Source organism: Etheostoma spectabile, chromosome 9 (genome assembly GCF_008692095.1).
Source record: "Etheostoma spectabile isolate EspeVRDwgs_2016 chromosome 9, UIUC_Espe_1.0, whole genome shotgun sequence".
NCBI lineage: Eukaryota > Metazoa > Chordata > Actinopteri > Perciformes > Percidae > Etheostoma > Etheostoma spectabile.
In genome coordinates, this window is record NC_045741.1 from 35825643 (window position 1) to 35848626 (window position 22984).

General features: G+C 39.4%; 1 protein-coding gene and 1 long non-coding RNA gene across 5 annotated transcripts; one reads left to right on the forward strand and one right to left on the reverse strand.

Moving 5' to 3' along the window:
• Positions 1–1264: 1264 nt before the first annotated feature.
• LOC116694927 (uncharacterized) lies at positions 1265–19555 on the reverse strand. The gene is made up of 3 exons (XR_004333309.1): positions 19470–19555; positions 10651–10658; positions 1265–1277 (listed from the first exon to the last, which is right to left on the reverse strand). It is a non-coding gene; the product is annotated as an uncharacterized LOC116694927 (long non-coding RNA).
• Positions 14641–22939, forward strand: plin3 (perilipin 3). 4 transcript variants are annotated; one of them, XM_032524817.1, is made up of 8 exons: positions 14641–14729; positions 17184–17278; positions 17493–17688; positions 18025–18107; positions 18564–18795; positions 20895–21235; positions 21620–21838; positions 22230–22939. In XM_032524817.1, exons 2-8 carry the CDS (start codon positions 17210–17212, stop codon positions 22368–22370), a joined length of 1281 nt encoding a protein of 426 aa, XP_032380708.1. In that variant the 5' UTR covers positions 14641–14729; positions 17184–17209; the 3' UTR covers positions 22371–22939. The 4 variants fall into 4 exon arrangements, with proteins under 4 accessions (XP_032380708.1, XP_032380705.1, XP_032380707.1 ...); XM_032524814.1 differs by lacking the exon at positions 14641–14729 and adding an exon at positions 16913–17084 and having other exon boundaries at positions 17189–17278; positions 21623–21838; XM_032524813.1 differs by lacking the exon at positions 14641–14729 and adding an exon at positions 16918–17084 and having other exon boundaries at positions 17189–17278.
• The last annotated feature ends 45 nt before the right edge of the window (positions 22940–22984 follow it).

The following is a 22984-nucleotide window of genomic DNA, read 5'->3' on the forward strand; positions in this document are numbered from 1 at the left end:
CTTCCATCCCTGAGTTTATGATTGTGATGTCTTTTCTTCTCATTGAGCCTACATTTACAATAACCCAATAGAGGGATAATTTGGTCCCATTCAAATTAAATCTCAATAAGCATCCACACAAAACATAATTGTTGCTTTATCACACTTTGGTGGTTTGTGAGAGCACTCCACATCCTCTGTCTGACCCAGCAGCCTGTAGAGGACTTGAGGACCACATTGAAAAGCCTTTACAACACTGTCAATGGATGTCAGTGCTGTGTTAAAGGAGTTAAGACCTACTGGACCTTGGCATTAAATTGCTACAAGCCAAAGCCACCTTTAAGCTTTGATTTATGAATAATTAATTTGCTGAAATAATGACTTCTAGGCTTGAGGGGCCATTTATGTGCTTAGCTCACTCTCTCTTCACCATCTTAATAAAGCTACTGGAAGCAATCTGCTGCTTTGACACAATCTGCTAATCAGCGGTGCCAATTCAGACAGCTTAATGTCTGATTTGGGAGAAATATTTAGTCCCCAGCTAAAACTGAATTTACTATTTAGCCTAAGGTTATCTATTTTAAGATAAAATCCAAAAACATATTATTGAATACCATATTGTGTACATTATATAAATGAAGCTTTTAAAATTATCACCAATTTAGGCTTTTTTAAATGCTAGACGCCTCTTAAAGGCTTTCTCTTGGCAGAGGATACCTATTGTTTTATACAATTTCCTTTGTGGCGCTTATAATATGTCCTACTGTTGTCTGACATTGATATTTTTGTAGGACGTTGTTTTGGTTTGCTCGTTATTTGCCGTTTTTTGTTGTTGTCTTATCTTCATTTACACAGACAAAAATGGGCCTGCACCAGCACTGTAATACTTATTAACATTAATCCTCCTGCTTACATTATCATCCCATGCTGCCTGTGACTTATGAGCATCCGCAATTAAAACTTCAAAAAGACAGACTTGCTGAAAGTCTTTGTACAGGCTAACTGCTACAACAGAGGAAAGTAACAGTGAAATTACGATGAGTTGTCCCTGCACACTGGATGTCTGTCCATCCATCTCACATACAAACCAGCAGGGGGTGTGTGTGTGTGTGTGTGTGTGTGTGTGTGTGTGTGTGTGTGTGTGTGTGGTGTGTGTGTGTGTGTGTGTGTGTGTGTGTGTGTGTGTGTGTGTGTGGTGTGTGTTGTATAAGAATCTAAACCAAGGTGTCTGTCTATTCACAACATGCAGCGACCAAGGACAAGAAAGTGGCTTGGACAAGAAAGCAAATCAATACATACTGTGAGATGTGTCCATTCTTTTTAGAGGGATGCAGAGGAAAAGAGGAGTTAGTCCTGTGCAGGGGTGTCGGACTGGGGATTGTCAAAATAGGACTGAGTACCCAAGGCCCTCATGTGAGGATGGTCCAAAAAAATGCTAGAATGACTAGCTGTGGGTGTGGGGGAGGGGCCCACAGAGAATGCCTTCATACAAGGCCCAGAATTTTGTGCTACACCCGTGTGTGTGTGTGTGTGTGTGTGTGTGTGTGTGTGTGTGTGTGTGTGTGTGTGTGTGTGTGTGTGTGGCTGGATCCTGGACTGCCGATGACATCCAACCAGGTGACTCTTTTTCTGTGTGCTGATCTGATGGTCACGCTCTGTTTTATGATGAATCATGCTCACATTGAAGGAGCCTATGGGATTTCACTGGAATTGCACATTGTACGATTTCATGTAGCAAATAAAATTGAGTTGGAGGAGCCCAAAAACAGAGCTAAAAGGAGAGTGAATACTGGACATATATTTGACAGCTGGCCAGAACCATGACCCCAAAAGAATGCTAACTTGCTCCTTTTCTGCCTGATGTGTACATGCTGACATGGTTGTATTGCTGCCTCTCCTGAATATACACTACAGGAAAGATGCAGGAAGGGAGGGAGGACTTCCACAACAACTCAGTGTTGTAGCTGCTGACAGCGCTCTATTAAAAAGCTCTCCAAAAAAAAAGTAATCCCCAGATTAGTTTTATTATTCTGTTTCCAGTTACTGTGCATAGAAATAATTTAGGACACAGAAACTTTGAGCCATGTTCAACAAAAGAACTTACACCATGCCATCTCCTGTCAAAGTTTGTGTGCTGACAATTGATAAATATTTCTTTTGTCGGTTTCCTTTCATCCCACTCAGTGTGTCAGAGCAGGCAGGCAGTAGTAGTAGACCTGAGCCAGATGAAAAGAAGAAGAGCTGCCACGAAAAAGCTTTGCAAAAAAAAAAAAAAAACTACAACCTTTGAAAGAGAATGCACTTTTTAATCTTTCAACAACAAGGGGAAAAGGGGCAGCACAGTCGTCAAACCCCCTGCGGCTGCGGCACAGTAAGAAAACAGGAGAAGAGAATGGCGGTTGTCTAGCATTAGGAGGGGATATGCTGATGCCAAAGTTAGATGAACTCTTCACAGCAAGAGCTTTTGTCTGCTAAATTACAATTCAGCAGAAATATGACTGCAAAATAAAGATGCCTCAGTCTCCAGAGTGACCGTTTTCCATCCGACCAAAGTAATCACATGGTTCACCAAGCTGCGAACAAAGACACACAGACTGTGTGCAGAGTTCATGTGATCAGACACAGTAACTACACAAGCTCAGCAGTCACTCTGACAACTTAACTTAGCCAATGGAGCTCAGCCATTTAATAAGCGGTTTCACATCTCCAGCTTAAAGGCTATGACAAATGCAATAATATTAACAAAACCTATAAATTATTTGAAGCACTGAACAAATCAATTTGAAATGACTTGTAATACAAGTAAGAACATTATCATCTCGGCCTCCTACATGGACGTCTATCAACCAGTGAAGTACTCAGATCTTTTATTGAAGTAAAGTAGCAATACCACAGTGTAAAACTACTTACAGTTACAAGTAAAAGTCCTTTATTCCAAATCTTACTCAAGTAAAAGTATAACCATCAAAATGTACTGTACTTAAAATACCAAAAGCAACAATTCATTCATAATGCAGGCCCTTTTCATTTACATGATATTACTTTAATGTTGCATTTTTTGCAAAGGTTGGGCTAATTTAATATAGAAAAATGTATGAGTTGATTTTATATTTTGTATCAATAATTTAAATCCGCAAATTAGTAACTAAAGCTTTAAAATAATTTTGGTGGAGTAAAAGTACAATAGCCTCCAAAATGTAGTGGAGTAGAAGTACAGTATAAAGCAGTAGTGGATTTAGCAATTTGGGGGCCCGAGGCAAACAAAGGCATGCTACTTCGATAGTAGTTTTGCTATATGCTAACACTAGCGCTTGTAAGCGCAAGTTAGTGCTTGTTGTTGTCAGTAGCTACCAGCACTGTGTCTCTGGTAGTTTTGGGGCCCAAGGCAATTGCCGACCTTTGCCTAATGGTAAAGTCGGCCTCTGGTATAAAGTACCATAAACTGTATAAAGTACCATACAATGGAAATACTCAAGAAAAGAACAAGTAGGGTACCTCAAATTAACTAAGTTGCATTCCACCACTGCCATCAATGCATAAAAAGCAAGTTTGATCTGACACAACATTGCAAAATTGAAACAAAATACAGTTCCTTAGTATTGTGGAGAAGAAAAATCACACAAGTTAGGTTACTTGACCAAGGTACTGTTTTATTCACTCAATGTTATAGCTTTAACTTAAAGTGCTCATATTATGCTTTATAGGCTTTTCACTTTCCTTTAAATGTTATACAGGTGAAACTCAAAAAAAATAGCATATGGTGCAAAAGTTCATTCATTTCAGTAATTCAACTTAAAAGGTGAAACTAATATATTATATAGACTCATTACATGCAAAGTGAGATATTTTAAGCCATTATTTGATATAATTTTTAATGATTATGGCGTACAGCTTATGAATACTCCAAATTCAAAATCTCAGGAAATTAGCATATGGTGCAAAAAGTTCAGTATTGTAGGTTCAAAGTATCACACTCTAATCAGCTAATTAATCCAAAACGCCTACAAAGGGTTCCTGAGCCTTTAATTGGTCTCTCAGTCTGGTTCAGTGGAATTCACAATCATGGGGAAGACTGCTGACCTGACAGTTGTGCAGAAAACCATCATTGACACCCTCCCAAAGGAGGGAAAGCCTCAAAAGGTAATTGCAAAGGCAGTTGGATGTTCTCAAAGTGCCGTATCAAGGCACATTATTAGAAAGTTAAATGGAAGGGAAAAGTGTGGAAGAAAAAGGTGCACAAGCAGCAGGGATGACCGCAGCCTGGATAGGATTGTCAGGAAAAGGCCATTCAAATGTGTGGGGGGGCTTCACAAGGAGTGGACTGAGACTGGAGTTACTGCATCAAGAGCCACCACACACAGACGGGTCCTGGACATGGGCTTCAAATGTCGTATTCCTCTTGTCAAGCCGCTCCTGAACAACAAACAACGTCAGAAGCGTCTTACCTGGGCTAAAGAAAAAAAGAACTGGTCTGTTTCTCAGTGGTCCAAAGTCCTCTTTTCTGATGAGAGCAAATTTTGCATCTCATTTGGAAGCCAAGGTCCCAGAGTCTGGAGGAAGAATGGAGAGGCACACAATCCAAGATGCTTGAAGTGTGAAGTTTCCACAGTCTGTGTTGGTTTCGGGAGCCATGTCATCTGCTGGTGTTGGTCCACTGTGCTTTATTAAGTCCAGAGTCAGCGCAGCCGTCTACAAGGACATTTTAGAGTACTTTATGCTTCCTTCAGCAGACGAGCTTTATGGAGACGCTGACTTCATTTTTCAGAGGGATTTGGCACCTGCCCACACGGCCTAAAGTACCAAAACCTGGTTGTACAACCATGGGATTACTGTACTTGATTGGCCCGCAAACTGCGGCTGTGGCTCGGTGGTAGCGCGGTTGCCTGCCAATCGGAAGGTTGGTGGTTCGATCCCCGCCCCTGCAGTCATTGTCAAAGTGTCCTTGGGCAAGACACTGAACCCCGAGTTGCTCCCGGTGCTGCGCATCGGAGTGTGAATGTGTATGAATGTTTATCTGATGAGCAGGTGGCACCTTGTAAGGCAGCCCGGCCACAGTGTATGAATGTGTGTGAATGTATCCTGTAGATCAGGGGTGTCAAACTCATTTTCACCAAGGGCCACATCAGCATAATGGCTGTCCTCAAAGGGCCAGAATTAACTTATAAATGTAACTAAATATAATCGAATGTAATGTAAAATAAAAGTAACTACTCCTTAATGTTAAATAACTCATTATTATTAACTTATTCAAGTGACAATACAGTTGCATAGAAAACATATGTTTGCTTGTTGCTCTAACATAAATCCTTTTAAATTTTGTCAGCTTATGAAAACCCACATAACTCCATTAATATAGGATCAAACTGTCCAAGTGAATAAAGAAAACTAACATAAAACTGAGCTGCAAAGAACATGTATGACACATGTAGCATTTTACAAAAAAAAGGCTGCACACAGCCTGGCATCCAACTGATGGTATGATGAGAACACAATTTGTCTGCATACACACATAAGACCTGCAAACATTAAATAATTACAACAGCAGCTACACATAAATAATATGTAATCAACTAAAAATACCAAAATAAAGGTTGACTCAGTTCACAACTATATTGGTCAAGTTTTTTGGTTAGTTTTTGATGAGGAGATGCTGCCTGTCCTTGAAACACACCAAGTGGATTATTCTCTACTATTGATTGATCATGTTTCTGAAAATGATAAACACAAAACAAAATGCAATCACAATCATAAAGACACATTTTAAAACCTTTTCTTTTTCTGGTTAATTACATTTTTTTGTTTTTGACCAGATTCTGCCCAGTTTTCCGTTGCAGTGTGTCAATTTTGGGTTTTTAGGCCTGTGTGAGGCAATGCGTAGAACAGATGGAGGTTGCACCGTGAGGGTATCGTGCTTGTTTTTGTTCAGATCATTTTGGAAAAAAAAAGTGCACGTAGGTGTCCAAAAAATGGACAGAACACGGCCATGAAGTCGAAAATTGTGGGATCAAACCGGGGGGGAGAGACGGAAAAGTCCTGATTTTCAACATCGGGGAAATTTGCTTTTAGGCCCCGTTGCTTTGAAGCTCAATTAAAATCTGAAGGGTTTGGGGGGCAGTGCAGACATCGTGGGGAAAGGATGGCAAAGGTCAAACCAGGGGGTTTTTCGAAGTCAGAGAAGGCCGATCAAAATCGTCTTTTAACCCGTCAGGGTTTGGGACAAATGAGCACATGAAAAAATTGGGAAAAAGAGGAGACATGCCCCTTGACAAACAGGGAAAATGTAAAGGTGTCCTTTTTATTTCCACAAAAGTCCAATTTTCGCTGGAAAGCCGTGATGTGCGGGGTCTGCGTGATGATTTTTTGCGTCCCCGGTTCGAAAGTGGGGAGATGGCGTTTGTCAACAACACGAAAGCACACTCCCCTTTTGGGTTGAAGTCGACAGGTTACTTACTCGCAAAAAAAGGCAAGTCTTCCCCGGCTCAAAAAAAAAGCTTTAGGCTTTGCCCCACCCGCCACCGATTCTGTAGGACGAATCCCCGTGCTCGAGCCCATCTCTAGCAAAAAAAATGCTGGAAGACGGTGTTCAGGCCACGCGCCCGAATGAAGTTTATGGGTTTTATGACTGTGGTCACAATGCCCCCCCAAGCACCTTCCCACACAAAGTTTTTGAGGGGAAAATGAATGATACGTTTTTCAGGGGCCCGTGGGGGACAGTTCATTTTTTGCTTTTTTCCCCTTCATTAAAAAACCAAAAGCCCCCCTTTTCCCCCACACTTTCCCGGTGAAGTCTGTGTTAATCCTACCAATTTTTCCCACTGCAATGGTTTTTTTTATTTAGGGAAATTCCCCACGCATAAAAAATGTCCGGGCCCCCGTGGGGGGGTCCCATGCATTGCTCCCAAACATCCAACAGCCCTCATTGTTTGGGGGTTTCCACCTGTACCCTAAAAAAATGAAAAATTTGCGCTGGGGCCCGGTTTTTCGTGCTTTCAAAAAAAGTAATGAAAAACCGGGTTTTTAGTGCGGTTCCTCGGCCAGCGGTTGTGATTTTGTTTATTTCCCTTTAAATCGGCGGCGATGGTGTTTTTTGAAAAAAATGCCCTTTTTAAAAAAGTTGTAACGGGTTTCGGGACCCCCCTGCTCCAGACCCAGCATGCACTGTTTCAAAAACGCCCTCGGGAAAAAGATTGGAAGGTGGGCGATTTTCAGCCCCCAATGAAGCTAGTTTTCCCCGCTGCCTCTTTTTTGGTGGGGATTCGGAAACAAACTTGCTGCAAACAAAATTTTTTCCTTTAAATTTCTTGGGAAATTTTGGTTGCTTTTTGGGGTAGCTTTAGGTATTAGCTCCGTTTTTGGGGTGTAAAAATTCCCGACGAGATTGTATTTTTTGAAAAACCGAAAACCCTCATAAACAAAAAAAGACATCCCGGTTTTTCTTTTGAAGCACAACAAGTATTCGTTTCCAAATCTTTCTTAAAAACAGTTTCCGTCTGCACAAGTTTTTTTTTAAAATTTTTGGGATATTATTTATATCCATTTCCCCACCGTTGGCATCATAAGGTTTTACGGTTGGTAGGGTTTGGGCATGGATACCCCGAAAACTAGGTAGTCAAAAAGGCATGTGGGGGAAGGGATTTTTTGGTAAAAAGCAGGGCTAAAATTTTATTTTTTGGTATTTTTTTTAGACCCCAAAAAATTTTTAAAGCTCTCGGGGGGGGCCAAATAAAAGACATGGCGGGAACATCGGGCCCCGCGGGCTTGAGTTTGACCATGGGCTGTAGATTAAAAGGCTTTGAGCGGGTTAAGGGAAGGAAAAAAGGGGCTAAAAAATTTTTTTTAACACAATTACAAACTCCCCTGCCCTAAAACCCCTAGGGGAATCTATGGGGCTTGCCTCATGAAAAGACATGAGACCAAACAATGCAGAAGAGCTGAAGGCCGCATTGTAGCACCCCGGTTTTAAATAGAACCTCAGAAAGGGCCCAAAGGGGTTATGCACCATGCCACGCCGCATTGGGAAGAAATTCAGAAAAAAGGGGGCCTAAACAAAGTCTGAGAAACCTAGGCATGATTATATTTTTCCAGGGGGGCATTTAGTTTTTAAAATCCTTTTTTTTGGGATTTCAGTTAATCCCTAATTTTCGAGTTTTTGGGAATTTGGGGGTGTTAAAAAGCTTTTTAATTAGCCATAATCTAAAAAGGATATCAAAAAAAGACTTGAAAATCTACTTTGCAGTAAGGAGTTATAGAATATTTTATTTTAACCTTTTAATTTAAATTTAACAAAATTTAATAACTTTTACACCTTTATGCTAATTTTTTTAATTTTAAAAAGTAAAAAACCCAAAAACCCCCTCAAAAGGGATTTTTTCCCAATTTTCAGAGAAAAAAGGGTTCAAAAAATGCCCCAACCGTTTCTATTGTAGTTCAAAATTTACTACCGTGACAAACGTGCGTCATTTTTGGTAAAAAAGGGTTAAATGCTCACGTAGTTCCCTTAGCTGGCCCGCCTTCATACTCTCCCAAAAATAGTACCGTACTTACTGACATGGCAACTCCAAAAAAAAGATGGAATAAAGGGAGATGCCCGCTCTGTAGCTAAAACAGAGAGCCTTGCAGGGGGGAATAGGAGCTGCAAGCAATGGGAAGTAAAACCCATTTAGGGTGTTTTTAAAAATTTAAAACCCCAAACCAAAAACCTATTCTAAACCCAAAACCCTCTAAATCCAATTATGCACCGGGAAAAGAGAATAATATGACCCATTTTTTAAAAAATTTTTACAGTGGGGGGCCCCACAAAAAACTAAAAATGAGGTCCCGTGTGATAAAGTGACAAAAATTTAACCTCAACCCTGTGATCTTTGCCTAATCCCAGTTTACAGGAAAATTTAAATCCTTTGAAAATGGGAGAAAATTCCCGGGATATTGACAATCCCGGGTGGGGGATAGCTTATTGTTCATACAAAACATCCCCGCAGTTACTCCTTTTTGAATTTTTTCCTTTTTCTCAGTGTAAAAGAAAAAAGGTTTTTTTAAATCAAAAAATTTTTTTTTTTGGTTTTTGAATGCGAAAAGAAACAATAAGTCTGCCTTCAAAAAAGGTTGTTTGTAATTTCATTCCTGTCAGTACGTGAAAAAGAAAAATCAGTTTAAATTTACCCATTTTTACCCCAAATTGTTCCTTTTCACGGTTATTTGGGTTTTTCTTATTGTTAGTCAGTCAAAAGTACCCGTTTTTAAATAGCCCAAAAAGTAAAGAAAGGTTCTGATTACTTTTTTAAAGGTTTAATATTTAAAATTTATGAACCTTTTAAAACCAGTGTTTTAAACTCGTGGGGTTTGTTGTAAATTAGTTGGGACCAATCTAGGTGACTTTATTATTACTGAGTGCTACTGCAGAGGCAGCCATCAATCTGCCATTATGAATCTGGTGCAGAGATGACACGGTAGAGGAAATGAGATGGAAGGTGAGGTGGGAAGAGAAGAGAGAGGAGAGAAGCCACGCACACTTTGAAGATATTTAAAAGGGAAAATAATTGGAGGGGAAAAAAAAAGTGGAAAAGGATAAAAGAAGCAACAACACAAAAAGATAGAGAAAGGATTGAGGATCAATGCTAAAACATTTTGAGATATCTTTTATACACAAAGAGAGGAGAGAAGAAAAAACAAGAAACGCCCCGGGGACTAAATTAGGGTAAACCAAAGGCTTTGAAATTACCCTCACCCCCCCCAAATTCCCCCCCAAAACCGATAGCAAAACATCAGGCCTTCTTTTTGGGGGGAAAGGGTCCCCAATAATTGCCATCAAGGTTAAAAAATCATACAATTACAACACAAAAAAAAAACCAAAAAAATATTTCAGGGGCCAAGTTGTTTTTTTTCTTTTTCCTCTCCACCTCCCGCCGTTGGCACCCAGCTGAAAGTTGTCAGGGCCCCTGGGGTGAAATCTCTCAAAATAAACGGGGGAGACCCAGGAAAAAAAGGCCCGCCGTTTGCTGGTTTTCAAAAAACATGGAAAGTCTTTAAAAAAAACGAGTGGGGGAAATTTGGCATTTCAGGGGGAAGCAAATTTTGAGACTACCTGTGGAAATGGAAAAACCCCTCAGCTGGTTTTTTTTGGTTTTTTTTTGTTTTTGCATACAGGGGCCCCCTGGCAAAACCCCAAAGGTTCTCTGACTTTGGCTACAAATTTTTTAATTAGGTTTTTTTAAGGGTTTGGCTGGAGGGCCCCCACAAATCACTTTTCCAATATCCTTTAAGCCGAAAGGCACAACAGTCATAAAACGTCTGTAGCCAGTTAAGTTTTCCTCGCGGGGCCGGCCCAATTTTTACCAAAAGATTTTAAAGGGGCTGTTTTTCTCTCGCAAAACGTTAATGCATAAAGTTTAAATTTCTTTTATGAGCTTCATTTTTGGGGTTTATTTGGAAAAAAATACAATTTCTTGCAATGTTCAATTCTCATACACTCTGGCCATGCACATAATTAGTGAAGTTTGTGTATTTTGCTTTTGAGGATGACCAGATAAGCCATTCAAACCTTAAAAACAAGGGGGTTTTGTCCCAAATTTTATTTGGGTAAAAGGAAAATTAATATATTTTGGGGGGTAAAAGGGACAGTATGTAGGCTTTTTTGCCCAGGTTGATGATAAGATTTATTTCCATTCTATACACTTTTTTAGCTGAGGGAAAAAGTCAGTTTGCTTGAAAGACCTTAAAGGGGGTGAAAGGCGTGACACCCAACCAAAAATTTCCGGCTGTTTGACCGTTGGGGAAAGGGGGTGAATTTAGGTTGTTTGGTGGGGTTCCCGGGGGTGTCAGGGAGGGGGCCCGGGCAAAATTAATTTTGGCCATTAACGGTAGAATCGGGGGTGTGGGTAGTAGACTCAATGAAATCTGGGGGTGGATAGTACTAAACCCCAACTAGTGAAACTGTGCCCCAGGGGAAAAAAAAGGAGCGGGGTTTGGTGTTTACAAGGGCAGAGAGAGATGTTCCGTTTATTTCGGGTTTTCAGTTTTGGGAGGCAATACCCCGGACAATACAGATTAGTGGCCTCCGTTTCGCCGGCAGAAAGTTTCCCAAGGCGGCGGTTTCTTCGGTAAGTTCCGAGGCACTTTTTTTCGTTGGGGAGCCAATTTTTTTGGTCCCCCTACTTTTTCTGCGGGCCCGGGTTTGGGGGTTTGGATTGGGGTGTCAGAACCCCTTTTTTTAAAAAAACAAGGGGGGGAAACAGCCCGCCCTGACCGATTTTTTTTGGGGAAAGAAATCCCCTACCCCGAAAAAATTTAAAAATCACTAAATTTAAAATTTTTTTAAAAGCACAAAAAGGTAAAAAAAAAACAATTGTCCATTTCCCCGGGCGGTTTTGTGGGCCCGACTAAAGTCTTGGCCAGGACCAGTAAATTTTTTGGGGGTCTCCAATGGTTGGTTGCAAACTGTTAAAGCCAAAAGAATAGTCTGGCCCCATAAAAAACCCCCCTAAAACAAAACAACATATAAAAATGTTATTAAAGAGCCCTTTTGAGGGCTGATAGGGGGTTTGGGTTTTGTTTTTTACAAAAGAAACCAGGGAAATCTTTCCCCGAGTTTCAAGACTTTGATAAACTGCCTTTGATTAGCCCAAAATAATATTTTCCTAACCCTACGTGAGGTTTCTACGATGTTCTCAAACTCTAAGGGAAGGAAAACCCAAAAAAAAAAAATTTCCAAGTGTCAAACTATTGCTTTTTTAAAAAAAATCCCAAAGCCGCTTTGGGGTCATTTGGAAAAAAATGTTAAAAAGAAAACCGTGCCCCACCAGCATGTGAAAAAAAGGTCAAACCCCCTGTCTCTTTATTAGTTCAACATGATTGAGAAGTCTTCTCACACAGCCAGTGCAATACCCTAGCCTTGGTTATGCCTTATTAATATGTTATTGGGCAGAATATAGTTAGGGCAGAGGTCCATATCAAGTTTCAACCTGCAGATGATTTGTAGCTGTGTTGTATGTTACTGATACCTGGCGTTGCAAGCGTCCGGAAATTTGTTGCAGGATGTGGGAAATAAGATTCCCATCAATGGTGTGGTGCAGATGAAACCAAGCAGATCTGGTCAGCTATTAATGGATGGAAGCTAATTTCTACATTTTCAAGGCCGCTGGTAATGAAGAGCAGAAGGTGAAACGAGAGGCAAAGAAATGCTTGTGATGTGATCACAGCACACCTGAGACTTGCGGTTTGATTGTTAACATGAAACAGAGCAAATGGATTACATTAGAGCCTAATTGTATTGCTCCTTTCATTGCTTAGCAAAGACCACGTCCTTTCTAAAGTGCGCTTTGATGATGATGGATATCTTATTGAAACAATTCATCTTTCACGCGTTACGAGTCAAAGACTCAAATTGCTCCTGGACTTAAACATCTTAAACTTTACGGTTATCCCTCTATTTGTTGCGGTTTTTGATTATTTTTTTTTATTTGGGGATTTTAACTGATAATGGCTCTGTATTGATGAAAATTCTTTTTTTTGCATACTCCCTTGCATTTTTTGAAAACTGGTGACCATTTACCTTCTCCCATGTTTTGGGTGCTTTTTATTCATGAACAGCATTTTGTGCTTTTTTTTCTATTATGAAAACAATTTTTAAAAAGAAAGCATTTCTTTCTGGGAAAGGCACAACATACCTTAAAAAATTTTATATGAATGACATCCTGGAAAATCTGGTCAAATTGTCAATTTGTTGCTGTTTAAAAAGGTAGTTTTCAAAAGGAACAAAAGACAAAAGGGGGGGAGGTTGATCATTTTTACTCTTGGGGATGATATTTTCCTTTATTCTAATCTTCAATTCTCATATCCAAAAAATTTTTGGCCTCATCACTGCCCCTAAGCAGTTGAAATTTTTGGGGGGAAACCCGTGAGAGCCTTGGGGGCCTGTTCCCCAGCTTTTTTGCAGGGAGTGTGGTGGAAATGGTGTGATGGATTTTTGGGGCCTTTAGTTATAGGAAAAAATCCGAGGTTAAAATTGCTTAGTCATTCATAAACATATCAAACAATATGAAAGGAAGGAGCCAACGCTGGGGGGTCAGACCACCCATTCCCACGTCATGTATTTTCTTCACATGACCCTTTAATCTCACGGCCGCAGGCGGTGTCAAAACAAAAAACTTTTCCTAGTGCAGAAAGGTTTTTAAAAAAAGGGCCAAAAAAAAAAAGCAAAACCCAGGTTTTCCTTTTTGCTTTTTCCCTTAAAGCAAACCCTTCAAAGTAATCAGTTTCCTTTTTGGGGACGGTGCAGGTTTGGGAAAAAAAAAGAACAAAAAAAAAAAAAAAAAAAAAAAAAAAAAAAAAAAAAAAAAAAAAAAAAAAAAAAAAAAAAAAAAAAAAAAAAAAAAAAAAAAAAAAAAAAAAAAGGGAAAAAAAAAAAAAAAAAAAAAAAAAAAAAAAAAAAAAAAAAAAGAAAAAAAGAACTTTTTAATAAAAAAAATCCCAACATTTTTAGCACTTTAAAAAGCAGCCTTTAGTTTATTTCTGTCCCCTTTTACCTCCTTGCAAAATTTTTCCTTTTACTATTTTTTTCTTACTCTTATACTCAAATTTTAAAACAAAAAACCTGCTCTCTAAGTATGCATCTGCAGTAAAAAAAAAAAAAAAAAAAAAAAAAAAAGAAATTCTTTTAAAAAATTTAATGTGTCGTTACTCAGTGTGGGTGGGCTACAAAAAAAAATCTAAATTGCTCAAAGGTAAAGACTGCCCCCTCAGGGTTTACTATTTTTAATTGCGTTTTATGGGTTCCCGACTCTCCCACCCTTTTTTACAATACGTATCAACAGGGGAGGAAAAGGGCCCCCCTTTTCATTTCAGCATCACATTGATTCACTATTTAAGTTTAATGTTGTTTTACCATGTACACACTTTAAATGGTTTTAAAAACACCGTTGCAGTTTTGACAAATTGGGACATTTTAAATGTTTTTAATGTTTTTCTCACAAATTTTTAATTGAAACATCATAAATGGTGTAGAAACAAAAACCAAATCCCATAACACGTTTTAAAGAGTAAACTTCCCCAAAAAATTCTTAAGTCAAGGGTTTTTACAGATTTCTTTGGACTTTTTTTTAGCATCTGTGCTCTTTTGGCCCTTTTGTGGAGGATGGGGGCGGCACTTAACCGGAGGTGAGAGAAGAGTTTTTAAACTTATTTTAAACATAGTAAAGTGATGTGAGCGAACAATCAATGCTTAGTAGGATATTGCAATTTAAATATTCAAATTTCAAAATTTTTCCCTTTGCTAATGTTTTTTTATTGTATTTTTCTCTTTTCAGCGTTTTTTTTTTTTTGCCTGTTTTTTGCGTTTTTGTATTTTTAGCCCCTTCTCCCTTTATGTAGGCTTTTTTGGCGGCCACCGTACCAATCACAAAACAAGTTCCTCATACTTCCCCAGCGATTTAAAATTAAACAAAAAAAAAACATAAAAAAGTTTTTATTTTGTATGAATTTTATTTTTTTTTTTTTGAATTATTTACATTTTTTTTTACAATGTACCCCTTAAAATCCCATATTGACAGCTTTGGGGTGTGGGGTGGGCCCTGGGGTCTAAATTTCATTCCGGCTTTTTTTTAATTGGTTAAAAATTTATAAGACAAAACCCCCTCTCCGCCTTTCGCCCCTACTGTGCTTTTTGGGTCAAAAGCGAAGAAAAAGGCCGTGTTTTGGGGTGGACCGGTTTTTTGACCAACATTTTCCAAGTCCGGCAGGACGGGACAAGGTTGCCATGAGGCAGTGGCTGATTTACAGCTGTTTTTTTTCAAAACCCAAACCCAATTCCAAGAGTTTGCTGCCTAACTAGTACTACGTTATTACAGCGAACTTAAACCAACGTTTTCCTTGGAACTGGAAACCCCCTATTATAAACCTACTTCTTGCTCGTTTTAAGCGAGGAAGCTTCTGGCCAAAAACATGATAAAAAAAGGGGGGGCCGATTAAAAGAGGGCTGTTGTCTTGTTTGTTTGGGTGAAGTAAAAGTTTACAAAAAATTTATAGTTTTTACATTTGGGGAAATTTTTAACCATTAGTAACTAGAAGAATAAGCTGCTGTGTAGCATGCAGCGCGCCTTTTGAGAAGACACCGTGTTGTGTTCAAAAGCAGCTAAAATGGGTTGGAAATCATCCACTCAGCAGAATTGACCATTGATCATGTAAGAAGACTGCTGCGGTTCTTTACAATCTGCAAATTATACCAGTGAATTCAAACACAGCGTTACGTTTAAGGTGTCTACGTTTGTTTCCCCTATCAAATTTTTTTCATTTGAAGGATTTTTAGTGGCCTGATAAAAATGAATTGTCCAATTTTTCACAAGAACACTGTAATTAATGGAAGTTTATTGAATGTTGGTCATCTTGTCACCCCTAACCTCCAGGTTGGGCTCTGACTAAATGCTTTTCCGCCCATTCAAACTGATCTGGGATCTGACCTCACTGATCTTGGTCTACACAATTTTACATAAAGCTGAAATATATATATTCCACCTTTAAGAACCTAGCTCTTCCCTTCTTTGATTAATTTACTCTTTACTGATTTTGTTAAGCATGACACACTAGCATGTGTTTCTTTCTTATCTCAGTCGGTCAGATCAGGGTGTATGTATTGTCTCCTGGTTCCAGGATAGCTGTCGGCCTCTTTAACCCACTGACTAGTGGTGATCTCTCTTTTGTGTCAGCTCCAACACTGTCCCCTATGGCATGTGTCTCAATAGTTTCCTGGAGATGTACCAGCTTGTCCATTAATATCAAAGGTCACATTATGTTTCAGCTCCAAAGGGAGTGTAGCAGCTTTCTCTTCTCTGACAGGGGATGACATGGCTCAACATTGTGAGGATGTGACAAACAGTCTTATAGCGCAATAGGAGGCCAGATAGCCTTTTTATAAGTGCTTTGCTGGAACCAGTTGTTAGGGAGATGATTATTTCCGAACGTCTCTAACAGCTTAGTTTGTGTTTCATAACAGCCTTCCTGAATAAAAAAATTATCTCGGGTTCATCACACACTTGATAGCAGGGAGCAATGTGGCAGACTTTGCTTTGTAATAAAGCCAGTGATGCCATCAACTGCCTCTTTTAGAAGAAAAAAAACATGTTGCTTAACCAAGCTGTTGCAATAAATTGTAATTTGCAATCACAGAGTGTGGAAGACCACAGGTCATGAAATCACCAGAAAGCGTTATATTCACCCTGACATCTGAAAATAATTAGTAAAATGAATAAAGCAGTTCTATGTAAAGGTCATCCATGGATGGAGTTGCATATCTTCGGTGTAGTTTTCTGGATAGCTTCTTCTGTCAGGCAGATGTGTAGCATAATCTACCTGAGCATTTACTGCATGTTGGCAACAGGTTACAGCTGGTCAGCCGCACTGCTGTTTCCCCAGCAGTATGATCACATAGACCATGTCCTTCTTTGATTCATCTGCCCTACACATCAGATCAATCATGGTTAATAGCCAGTGTTCCAATAAATACAGGTGGAGTCCACTTATGTCTCCCTGTGCCATCTGGTAGAACACACAAACAGATGCCGTCCCACATGTTGGGAGCACCGCAGCTATTATCCCTCATTGCTTTCCTCACTTGCATCTCTTCATCCTGTTTTTTTATTATTGATTCATCTGCCATGTATTTTTCTAATTAATGGTTTGGTCAATCATTAATTACTCTTTCTATAAGGAAAGTCTAAATTTTGCCGAGTCTCTGATGTTAAGACTTCATTATTTCAAGATGCTATATAGTTTTTAAAATGCAAAAACATAGCTGTGGGAAGCAAACAAGAAAAAAACTGTGTGTATATGTATATATATATATTATATATATATATATATATTATATATATATATATATATATATATATATATATATATATATATATCTTTCTCGTAACTTTCAACTCTGACATAGTGTGGTGACTTGGCTGCGCCGTTTTTATTTTTTGAAGTGCGGTTTCATCCTGATTGCATCATAGTGTTGACAAATGAATTTAAGATGGGTGAGTTGCTTTTCTGCCTATATTCTTAAACTGTCTGGCAGGACAGTGATTCCATTTCCACATTCACAAGACATTTCGTCTCTGCAAGATAAAGTATATCAGCCACTTCAACAAAGAATATCAGAAATGTATTTCATCATGCATACCAAGCAATGTGAGGTGAATCTCTGTGTCTGACACTCTATATTCCATGTCAGAGATTGAACCTAGCAATCCTAATGGCAGACAGCGGGAAGACTAATGAGACTGGAGCTGCGGCAGCACAACCTGTTAATGGAGACCAGCAGGTGAGGAGCACTGGGACCCAAAAGGACACATATTACCAAGCCGAGGCAAATTATGAACTCATTTGATGCTTGATAAGCCACTGTGGGGAATCAATCCTTATCCCTTAAACTCTTGGCGGAAAAGAGTTTAACTTTACACAGGCAGTATTGTATTTCACAATTTCTTTTCAATGACACTAATGTTTTTAGTTTTTAAATTTTATTTTTATCCTAGAATGTTGTTTCCCGATTGAGCAATTTGCCTCTGGTCAGTTCAGCTTGCGAGGTGGTTTCCAGCGCCTACAGTAGCACCAAAGACAGTGTGCCCTTGCTGAAGGGAGTGATGGACGCAGCAGAGAGTGGGGTCCGAACCCTGGGAGCAGCGGCCACAACGGGGTCCAAGCCTCTTTTGGACATTATAGAACCACAGCGTGAGTCCTTCTTCTCTGTGCAGAATATGATGTCATATATTTGCAATAGTGGCGTGCTATAAAAGAATATTGCACATTGCAGGTGTGAAACTGATGTCCACTTGTTACCTCTGGGCTGGAATAAACCAAGAATTAAAATGGGTTTCTACTTCTAACAACCAAATTTCCAAATCTTTTAATCCCTTTCAGTTCTTGCAAACCTGAAACAATAACCCTTTTTGTCCCTTGGTATTACTTCCCACTGATCAAGTTAGCAGAGGATTCTTTTGATTTTAAGAACAATTCATCTAATTTCTCTTAAATTAGTAGTGAATTTCTGTTATGTACTTGTTTCAGTTGCTACGGTAAATGAGTATGCCTTGAAAGGACTGGGTAAGATGGAAGAGAAGCTGCCGATTCTTCACCAACCAGCGGACGAGGTCTGACAGAAACCATGCAGTCGAGAAATACATTCTTACTGTGCATTTATTAATTACTGTATCTCTTTATCACACTAGGTTGTTGTACAGAGTAACAGCCCTATTATAACACGTGTAATAGCACATTCATGTATGAAGACGCTTAAAACCTCACTCCGTCATTAACTAGCCATCTAAATAAGTCCACAAGGTGAATTACACTCCAGATATCCAGAGCAACAGTGCTTACACTTACACAATATGTGAATAGTTACTGCTACCCCTTGGTGAAAAATAAATAACACGCTGGAAAAAAGATAATTTGACCACTGTCTCATTAAATACACTCAACTGCTCCTTACTGCTCCTTGTAGGTTAAATTGTCTCAAATGTCAGAGCTATGTTGCTCTGTAAATTGCATAATAGCACCACCATTTCTCTCCAAGCATGACTCATAATCTGCTTTTTCTTCCTCAGGTGGTGTCGGACACAGTCGGTATGGTGTACCAGTCGGTGGCAGGGGCCAAAGATGCCGTGGTGGGGGCTGTGATGGGCGGTGTCGGGCTGACCTGGGCAGCGGTCACTGGAGGTATCTCCACCGCCATGGGCACCAGGATGGGCCAGATGGTCAGCAGTGGGATGGGCCTGGCCCTGAGCCAATCCGAGGACTGGGTTGACCAGAACCTACCACTCACTGAGAGGGAGCTGGGTCAGTAGCTATCATCGTTGATGTGTAAAGCATAATCAGTCCAAAAACTAGCTGTTGCCAGTAGGAACCAGGGGAGGTGATAAACCCATATGGCGACTGCTGAGGTATAGACAGGTTTGTTTTGACAGTTGGATCAAATGAAGCTGAAACAAGGCTGCCGTTGGAAGTAATTAATTATGGACGAGTAGCCAGGTTATCGAGTATTTTTTTGTTTTGTTTTTTTAAAACACAGATGATTGTTAATAAACAAAACAAATACTTTTTTTTTCATAGAGCTGTTTCACCCCGATAAATAATGCTGAAAAAACTCTAATAATAAAAAAGCACTTCTAAATTTGATTTAGTTGGTTTTCTGTAAGTCAGTGGGAATCATTTCGACCCTATGTTTTTGTTTCGGATTCGGAGCACAGAATGTATCTTATAATATATTTCATAGGGGTGTGCAAAAAAATCAATTTGTATTTGAATCATGATTCATGCTCTACCGATTCAAAATCACATGATAGACAGAAATTCCGGGTCCCAGTATCTTACACACATCATACACAACATACACATACATCATAACAGGATGTTAAAATAAATAGCAAAAAAATCCACATGAATAATATATAATACATACATACATACATACATACATACATACATACATACATACATACATACATACATACATGGGAAAAGTAAGTACATCTACATACTGTGAATCGCTTTTTGAATCGAGAATCGTTTTTGAATCGAAAATCAATATTTAGTTGAATCGTGACATTTTCTGAATTGTACACCCCTAGTATTTAAAAAAAAATATATATATATATATAATAATTCCTTAATTTGCCATTCGAGATGTACTATACCACCTTTAATCAGATTTTTGGGCCTTTTTTGTACTTTTTACATTTGCACTTGCAATCAAAATATAAATAGGAAAGAATAGTATTTAGTTCTACACTGGCATATAAAAAGTACATGGCAGTGGTGTTACATCTACTTTCAGTTCATCCTTACTAATGCTACAGTTGTGCATCAAAGAGGAACATTTTAAAGTTGTAAGCCCAATGATTAGCCTAACAATACTGCCATGTAATGAAAATGAATTGATTCCATAATTAATGTGTGAATGATGGTGTTTGCTCTATTTGCCATTTACTATGAGAGTCAGTAGCCAACACTGTGTCCTCGCTTCACTGATCTACCTATATATCAGACAGCAAATTAGGTGAGACCGTCCAAATCAATTATTATTATAAATTCCACACAAGGTAATATGGCGGGATAGGGGTGGCCAGGATAAAACTGTTACATTCTACCACAGTGAATGGATCTGAACACATGAATGATCAATGCTATTCATAGAGAGGGAGGCATTCCAGGGAACTGCCCCTCTGTTAACTTGGCCTGTAAAGCACCTACAATTTCCAACACTCACAGCTTTGACACCTGCTACTGTGATGTCATGTTTTCATGACAACCTGCCACACTCCAATATAGCAGTGGCCATCCTATTCATGGATATGAAAAAGATGCAGTCGCAACTGTTATCAGCAGCAAAGTGCCCATAATATCAGTACTCGGGGGGGGTTCGGATTTGTTCAGTGGTTACTGTGGCTGTTAACAGAGGCACAGAGAGGAGACGGTGTTACTCTGCATATCGCTTAGCTTCCACAGACAGATGACCGTTGGGAGTACGGTGCCTCTCAAGTCTTTTTGTCTCTCTTGAGCAGATGTGCTTTAACCCTGTCAGACTCAAGAAGTCCAACTTGTAATAGATGCACCAGTTAGCACAGTAGGAGGGACCCAGTTGTGCCTCTATCCATCACTAATAACAATAATAATAATAATAACCCATGCCATAAATGTACATATACTGAGTTTCTCCAGTGTGTATTGAGAAAAAGGAAACGAAGAGATTAATAATGGCTGCTGTATTGTTTTTTAGATTATCCTTTTTCAAGAGTTGGCAAAATTGTATATTTTAACATACAGTATTATAATCCCACCTATGTGCTTGAACCTAAATATTTAATGCCATTTTTCAATTTCTACAGCATAAAACACCTCTTTTGAATACAAATGAGATTAATAATATTCTCTCTCAGCTGCTGTGGCTGAACCTGTCACCAGTGAGGTGACTACCCCGTCGGCAAGCCCCAGCTACTTTGTCCGCCTGGGGAAACTCTCTGCAAAAATACAGGAGCGAGCCCGGCAGCAGTCCCTGGTCCGGGCCCGGCATGCCAGGGATGCCACCTATGCTACAGTGGCTCAGATTACCAGCACTCTGGACCTGCTGGAGAGCGCCCGTACCAGTATGGGTACCGCCAGTAACCAGATAGGAGGAGCCTCCGAGCAGCTGCTGCAGCGCTGGACCGAGTGGAAGCAGAAGCAGACTGGAGCTGGACAGACTGAGTCAGAGCCAGATGGGACCAGAGATGAGGCTGAGGTCAGGGCTGCAGCATTTTGGAATTGACTTAATGTTTTATGTTTGCATTTGACAGCATTTACAGTGTATTTACTGCACATATGCCGCATGTATACTCCACAGTGACTTGGAATACCACTTAAACAAATTAAAGAAATCTTAGAGCGTGACAGGGATAACAACAAAACAAGAGTCCTGAAATTAGCATAAAGCTGAGTTGTATTTTAGAGACCCACAAATGTATGTAGAATAGGAGGGAGACACTGTGTCATCAGGATTGGGATGGGGAAACTACCTTGGCCAATGGAAAGAAAGGGAAGGGAATTGGGAAGATGTTAACAGCTATATTTATTTTTAAATATGCTAATGTTTATCAGTTGTCTCAATTTTAATTTCTGTTCACAGCAGCTGGAATGGCGAGTCCTCTCCATGGTGCATGGTCTGAGTGATCAGCTGAGGTCAGCATGCTCCAATGTGGTGTCAAGCGCTCAGGGTCTGCCAGGTGCAGTCCAGGAGCAGCTTACCAGCGCAAGGCGATCAGCTGAAGAACTGCACTCCTCTCTAGGGAACACCAGCACTATCACACCCCTCCTTCTGGAGCGCAGCCGTCACCACCTGATCCAAGTACTAATTGCACCACTTTGTCTTTGTTTTGCTGCATCAGCGTAGCTTAATTATACATTTTTTTCAATTCCATCACTTACCACTTGTGGTCCTTCCATTACCTTTTATATCGGTGCTTGAATAATACCCACAGAGTCTTATTGAACTGGATTTAAACAGGAAATTCCTGCATACTTTTCATAAACAAACAAACATCCATTCTCAGGGATGTCTGCTCATTCAGATGCATTTATGAAACTAGGACAGTCAAGCTAATGTTGTATTTAGCAATGTACTACACATATAAAACCCCAGTATTCCCATCCACAATAAGCTTAGCATATTTTTAAGTTTGTTTTGATTATGTTAAGTAATCTTGTTGGTAGTGATACTAGTTTGTTATTCTTCCCAGGTTCAAAAGTCTCTGGATGGTGTAATGGAATATCTTCTACACAACACACCGCTCAACTGGCTGGTGGGACCTTTTAGTCCTCTGGTCACTGAGAGGGTAGAGGGAGATGTGGCGGTGAAGCAGAGCGGGCCACACAACTAGAGAAGACTGTTGTGTTTCTCCAGGAGATAATCAGTGTGGGGACAGAAGACCGGTGTTTACTGTAGATGGACCATTTTAAAAAGAAACATATCTTTCTGCTTGCTTTAATGACAGAGGCCTTAAATTCATCTAGTCATGTTTTTTTTCATGATGATACACTACATTTTTATTAGTTAATGACACTACATTTGTGATATAGAAGTTAATGGAATTTAATCAGGACGGAAAACTCCGACTTGTGGCCGTAGAGAATTTACATACGTGATAAGATATAAGCATTTGTACATTTGTTGAAGATGAATCTATATGTGTGCCTATACTGCTGTTTCAAAGACTTTTGATAGTGCCCAAAATATAATTCAAAGCATTCCTATCAGCACCAAGATCATTTCAAGGTCCTAAATTCCCTTTGTGAAAATAAAACCGATATGCAAATTTAATGACATGTTGAGTTCATAATGTGTTTATAGTGTATTAATTTTCTTTTAGATTTTCAGTATTAATTTCAGTGTTTTGTGTCTGAACCTTGATGGGTTTATGGAAGCAGCTAATAAACTGTCAATAAAAATGACAGCACAGTGTTGGGGTCTCGTTTCAATTATTTATTTATTTAT

What these genes read in the sequence shown, in the direction of transcription:
- plin3 (XM_032524813.1), top strand. Translation starts at nt 16,977, where the DNA reads ATGAATTTAAGATGGGTGAGTTGCTTTTCTGCCTATATTCTTAAACTG. An exon ending in TTTCGTCTCTGCAAGATAAA is followed by an intron (nt 17,085 to 17,188) that starts GTATATCAGCCA and finishes ATTCCATGTCAG; the next exon opens with AGATTGAACCTAGCAATCCT. An exon ending in GGACCAGAGATGAGGCTGAG is followed by an intron (nt 21,236 to 21,619) that starts GTCAGGGCTGCA and finishes TTCTGTTCACAG; the next exon opens with CAGCTGGAATGGCGAGTCCT.